The following is a 6870-nucleotide window of genomic DNA, read 5'->3' as shown; positions in this document are numbered from 1 at the left end:
ATGTTTCAATACAATAAATAAATCTGGATTAAAACGCTCATATGAACTAAAATCTAATAAAGAAATTCGTTTTTTTTTCTTTTGATTTTTTGCAAACAAAAACATCTTGTCAGCCATATAATTTTTTTCACACTAGCCTATAAGTAGGTAACTCATTTTTCTTATTTTTTTTTCTTTAATGCACTTTTGAGGACTTAAAGTCAAAATTTCTGAAATGTTTTGATTTACCACCTTTTACAGAAAAAAAAATACACAGACATTCTAAAGATGGAAATTCTAGCAATATCTTTGAATTACGTTTAATTTAGCTAAAAAAATTTGAATATTAAGTTGCTCTCATGGATCCCACGATTACTATTCAGACTTTTCGCTCCTCTTCCTCTGGTGGCTCTTTACGTTACATGTACAGTTGGAGTGCTGCATGTGAATTTCGGAGGAAGACAAAGTGCCCCAACAAAAACAACAGCAACAGTAGTGTTCGTGGAAGGCGGCGTCTCACGTTCTTCACTGCAGCACTTTGACAAAAGCAAGAATTTTGCTTCATTTCGTTCCAAGATCTTGCACAGAAAAGGACCAGGGGGGGACTGCCAGGACGTTATTCATGTCTTTCAGTTCATTTGGCTCAACTGGTCAGCTTTCCAGACAGAAAAAGAAACCTTCCCTCATGTTTTTACACCCTCCTCTTCTTCTTCTTCTTTTTTTTTTTTTGTTGCTTTTTTTGTTCCCTTTCTTTTTTTTATTCTGGAAGAAGATTAGCAGGATTAAGTATGGCTCACATATGCTCCTCCTCACTTCTGGTATTCACCACTTCTTTGGGCTCGTTGCCACCCAGACTGATGGACAGGGAGGGATGACTGAGGTGGCAGCAGTAAGAAAAGAGTCAAAGGTGAAGGAAAATAGGAAATAAAAAAAAATGTCAAGTTCAAACTGTTTTCTTTACCTTAGCTTTAAGGTTAGCTTGGATTGAAACTTCCAAACCTGAAGCAAAAGTCCAGAGAGGGTTCTGCTCTGCTTCAACATGTTAATTATTCTTCCTGAAGTAATATTTGTACTTAAACATGTTATACGCTTTGTTTAAGCTGCAACAGGTCAGACCAAGGTATAAGTGAGCCAAGCTGCTGCTGCTGCTTAGCACCTAAAGGCCAGCAGGGGGCTCCCAAGAACTTCTTGCACAGAAAACAAATACAGTTTCACATTTGCGCTTATGTTTGTAAAGAGTGAGACTATTTTTAGTATGCTTGAAAGCTTTATGAACAGAACTTTTTTTTTGTTGTTTTTTGCTTTTTATTCTTCCAAATTTGACCTTTGAATGTATTAAGGATTTAAAAAAAATGTGACTAAACAGAGTAAAATATGCACAGGTTAATATAAATATTCCTTGTGCATCATTTGTCACGTGTGACTAAGTCCCTTTTCATGCACGATTCAAATTAATCAATCAATAAATTTGCCCTCTCCTCTCCTCCTGACTGTGGGGAGCGTAAAGTGTGTGCCAATTGCTGCTTTCTGGTTAAGACTGCATGATGTAATGAGTGAGTCAGAAAACGAACCTTGGCTTCACCATGTTTTATTTGATAAAATATGTGGGGTGAACAGTTTGAAGTCCAACCAAAAGCCAGTCTGTGATAAACTGAATTTATGAGCATCAATAATTTTTTTTAAGTGATTTCACACAAATGTAATCTATTTTCCACTATCTGAAAATGCTAAATAAAACATAACCTCTTTTCTATCATTTAGAGTAGCGATGATTTATTTACACTTATTTGAAAATGATTACTGTACATCACACAAGTAATTTGGCGACTGCTTATATCGCCTCCTACAGGCCAGTGATAGCTACTGAAACATTTTGAGTTTTATTTGTGTGGAAGAATTCATTTCTACCAAAGATTTTTTTTTTTTTCCAGAAAGGTTCTTATTTCATCTGGACAAGCCCTGAACATATTGATGCCGATGTGTAGCTGTCCTGAAACTGCCTCTTGAAGTTTACATTGGCCACTGTAATGTGATTGTTACAAAAGCTGAGCAAACTAAGGGTGAAAAGTGGCTAAAAAATGACGAAATGTCCCTTTATGGCCTGACAGGGATGGTGGGGGGAAAGGGAAAGAGATGCAGCTCCTCTGTCCACCTGGAAATGCTGACACCTGGAGGGCTAGTTAGGTCACCTTTTACAGCAGCGGTCAGATTAATGGATCGGGTAGCCATAGTAATAAATAAATTAAATACATGTTTGGCGAGTTATCTTCTCAATATAAAATTATAAATTAATATCAACGCATTTTACACTATAAAAACGCTCCTTTTAGGCATAACGTTGCCTAAAAGGAGGGCTAAAAATCCGGTCGTCCTCACTATCTGTTCAGAATTTTCTGTAAATATTATATTATAAAATATTGTAAAAAAAAAAAAAAAAATTCGGATGTTTTTGTCTCAATGAATATATACATTTCAAGTCTGAATTGAAAGGAAAGGGTGTACTATTAAAGCCGACGACCGACTTCAATGCAGACCCCCACATTTTCTATTTATATGTATAGGAGAAGGGTTCTGAAAACATAAACTTGTCGAGGCAATTAGCGCTGATTGCGTCCGACTGCACACAATACCTGTCGCATTTTCGGGACAATGCTGCTGTCAGTTCCAGTTAGCGTGTCTGAGAGCAGAGCACCGGGCCGGGCCCTTATGTCAGTCAGAGCCAAGCTGGGCTCCCTCCCTCCCGCACCAGCAGCAGCAGCAGCAGCGGAGGGCCACACTCTGCTGTTTCCCCCCAAAACACAGCGCCACTAATTGAAATCTTGCGGATCATAACGGTTAAAGACAGTTTTTGCACACTTCATTAATTAACGTTTAAAGATGCTCCTCAACAGCAGATGCCGCGGCCCGACAGCGGGCAAACAAAAACGGAAAACAGCATATCAGGTCCAGGCCTGCAAGCTGGAAACAAGCTATGATGCTTATTAGGCGTTGATTGGTTGATTATCTGTTGTAAGGGTCGATTAGAAAAAAAAAAATACATTAATAAAATCTTGTAACAGAAACAGAAAAAAAAGCTGTTTTAATCAGGAATCAAATTTATGAAAGGCTAGTTTACATTTGAGTTCAAATTAAAAAGAAATACAAATATTAATTATTCAAGCAATTTAAATTTGCATAATTTTACCACAAATAATTGCTCTGAAAAAATATTTTAAATTTTCTTATTTTAGTTCTTTTTATGAGGCTCTGAATTAATAATGTCAAATAAAACAAAATATAGCTATGAAATGCTAATGGCTCTTATTCTGTAAGTTTGTAATAACATTAATAATAAAAATAATAACTATTTTAACAGTAGTGGGCCATGTGTTGCCAGGAGTGTGTCAGATTTCACTTAATACTGAGGCTCTGTGTTGGTAATTACATCAGGCTAACGCACCCCGTAGTCTTCCCCACCCTCCCGCCTGCCCGCCTCTGATTGGTCGCGGGGAGGCCGCCGGGACAGAAACGGCGTTGTCCCGGTGACCCGGCCTCTGCTCGCCCCAGCCCCGCTATAAAAGCCCGCGGCCGCTCGCATGCGCGCCTGATGGGCTGTCAGATGCGATTTGGAGTAACAGGTGGATCTGACTGCGGATTCTCACCGTCATTGCGCTTGGATAAACCTGGTAGGTGTTTTATTTCATTGTATGCGTAAACATGCTGAGTGTTATTGTTATTGTTATGTAGAGGAAGCAGTATTGATTTATTTCATGCGTACGCCCGGTGGAGTGGCATGTAAAGACATAAACAGAGGCCTACACAACATGGATTGTTGATTTAAATATTTCAGGATTTCTTTTTTTAATTTAAGGCTATTTATATTATTCATTTTATATATATATTTATATAGAAATAGAATGTGTAACAAACACTCTCCGTTTTGGAGTCCAGTTACTGAAAAGTTTCTCTCTTCTCAGAGCATCGCGCAGGACCTGGACCATGGACTCAGACACAAGCCGAGTGTCAAGCAGACCGTCCTCCCCGGAGGTGGACGACATCTTCATGTCCACCCTGAAAAAGTCCGTGCACGGCTTCTCGGGCGCCGTGTCCTCCACGCAGAGCGACTCCCCGTCGGAGATCCCCGGTCTGCGCGGCCTCTCCGCCGCCGATGAGGAGGCGCTGGCGCTGCGCATGGCGTCCAAGAAGGACCGCAAGCTGCTGTCGGAGAACGAGCTCCAGGCCATCCGCTTGAAGATCAACAGCCGTGAGAGGAAACGGATGCACGACCTGAACGTGGCCATGGACGGGCTGCGGGAGGTTATGCCCTACGCGCACGGACCGTCGGTGCGCAAGCTCTCCAAAATCGCCACCCTGCTCTTGGCGAGAAACTACATCCTGATGCTGAGCAACTCCCTGGAAGAGATGAAGCGGCTGGTTAGTGAGATCTACGGCAGCAGCGGGCACCACGGCGGCTTCCACCCGTCGACTTGTGGGACTATGACTCATGCGGGGCCCGTGCCGGGACACCCGGCGGCTTCCCACGCTTCGCACCCGGCGGTGCACCACCCGCTCCTCCCCCCGCCCGCCGTCTCCACCGCCTCCCTCTCCGCTCCCGGGATTTCCGCCGTCACGTCGGTCAGACCCCATCACGGACTCCTGAAAGCGCCCACCGCAGGCGCGGGGCCCCTGGGCAGCAGCTTCCAGCACTGGGGCGTCGGCACCGGGATGCCCTGTCCGTGCAGCATGTGCCAAGTCCCGCCTCCGCATGTGTCCAGCATGAGCTCCGTGACCATGCCGAGGCTGGCAAGCGACTCCAAGTGACTCTGAACTCAGCTGAACTTTTTTCCAAATGGGGTTGTACAGACTTTGCTCCCCCATCTACACACATTTTATTTATCTCTGTTGCTGAATCCTCTGCATTACTGAGACCTCGAACCAATGCATTGATTTTTTTCCTCCTCGGGTTTTGCAGATTTTGCAACTAACTTAGTGTTTTATTGTAATTAATCTCATATGTGACGGATAGTTATGCACAGAGCTCCTACAGCATAAAAAAACCTCTAGGGCCCAGTTTTCTTTTTTTTTTCTTCTTCTTTTTTTTTTTAGATATTCTTCCGTCCAGAAAAAAAAAATCCTAAGTTAAAAGCAACAAGTCGCAGTTTGAGTGTAAATATGTAGATGGATTATTGTCTTTAAATAGCTGCAGATGTTATATATATTAGAGTCTTGTTACTGTGCGGGAAGATTCCCTTGTCTGTTCCTTACATGTTGCACCTGCTTCATTCATTTTATCCGTCTTTGTTCAACGCTTTTCTCTCCACTGCCCGACTTAATCAGTGACCACTTGTTTATTTTTTTAAATGTAAAACAAAAAAGAATAAATGGAAATATTTATTTACTTATTTGGGTGGAAATTTCAAATGACTCTCTTGTTCCATTGGGGTTTTGAAATGTTAAAAAAAAGAGAAAAGACAATTAATAAATAAATAAATGAAAAATCGTTAAAGTCTTGGTGATTTTTGTCCTTTCCCCCCCATTTATTACTGTTATATTTTAGTGCTTTCTTTTGCTTTTGCATTGTATTTCCTATATTATTTCTATGTCAATAATAAAATCTGGAAAAAAAATTTTTATACATCAATATGGGACATTTTTACATGTCAAAACATGTGGAGTCAAAAAACTAATCTTATCAAGTCAATAGGTAATTTAGAGTCAAATTGACTCTTATCTTAAAAGATAAATAAAAATGAAAAAAAAACGGACTTAGGAAAACTAACAAAAACATTTGTAGTTAACTTTATTATTATTTATTTTAAAAAAACACCTGCATTTAAAAAGTGAAGAACTGTTTTAAAGTTTGAATTAGAATATGACAAAAAAATTATACTCCTGTATTAAGTTAATATATGGTGATATATTGTTTTCTTTATTACTATGCAATTGTCATTGGTAAATAAACTCTTTGGCCCCATATTAGCCAAAGGTGGGCATTTTTTTTAAGATCCTGATCAAGTAAACTTGTTCAGAACTTGTGACGTAGACATTTCAATACTAAGAACAAAATAACTTTCCTGTTACAAAAGCCTCACACCAATAAGCAAAACCATCAAAAGGAAACCAGTTTCTTTTTTTTAATTTGTTTTCTAAGAATGTGAAAGCAGCACCCAGAGTCGTCCTCCTAACAAATTACAAAGGCACCGAATGCTTCTGTTGGCACTGACAGGCCAGTAATAAACAAAAGCCGTTTAGACTTTAGGAAAATCAAGCAGCTGCAGAGCAGATTGTGCATGCTGTAGCAATATTTTCCAAAAGCTTTTGAAGCTGGAACGATACGAACTCGATCCCTGAATATTCATGCACGGATTTGTTTATTCGTCTCATTATTGGAATTGAATTATTCAAAGTCCTTCATGGTTTTTGTAGGACGTTTGAGAGAGGGAGAGAGGGAGAGAGGTCGTTTCGGTGAGATGCAACAAGCACAGGCGAGGAGTAAAGTCTGCGAAAACAAAAGGAGCAAGTTGAGAAACGACATCTATTTTTCATATGTCTGATTTCAGCAACTCTGCTTTTTAAAAATGAGAGCCAATGACAGCCGTCTCAAACTAAACAGAAGGTGTGAATTAGACCTAATCTACAGCCTGTTTACTCGTCTAGCTCATCTAACTTTTGAGTTTCATATCATTAAAAAAAGAAACGTTCTCCAGATGACATTTATGATGGCTGCTTTGTGGAACAGTCTGTGAGCCAGCAGGCATTACAACCAGAAGGGAGTCAGACGATTATTTTAGTATTTACCATGTTTCTCCTGCAGCATTAGCCAAGATTTTAATGTTTTAACTCTTCTTGTGCTTTAACTGAAACATTTTTGTGTTTTCTTACAAAATGTAAAGTAAAAATATATTTGATGGT

The 6870-nt window shown here is 40.0% G+C and overlaps 1 protein-coding gene across 1 annotated transcript; it reads left to right on the top strand.

Moving 5' to 3' along the window:
* The first annotated feature begins 3957 nt into the window (after positions 1–3957).
* On the top strand, positions 3958–5926 carry olig2 (oligodendrocyte lineage transcription factor 2). The gene has a single exon (XM_015013057.2). The coding sequence runs from the start codon at positions 3958–3960 to the stop codon at positions 4777–4779; it is 822 nt and encodes a 273-aa protein (XP_014868543.1). The 3' UTR covers positions 4780–5926.
* The last annotated feature ends 944 nt before the right edge of the window (positions 5927–6870 follow it).

Source organism: Poecilia mexicana, unplaced genomic scaffold (genome assembly GCF_051168715.1).
Source record: "Poecilia mexicana isolate PSO_F unplaced genomic scaffold, ASM5116871v1 scaffold_2, whole genome shotgun sequence".
NCBI classification, from domain to species: domain Eukaryota; kingdom Metazoa; phylum Chordata; class Actinopteri; order Cyprinodontiformes; family Poeciliidae; genus Poecilia; species Poecilia mexicana.
Note: the sequence above shows the minus strand (reverse complement) of the source record. Positions and strands in the feature narration are given on the sequence as shown.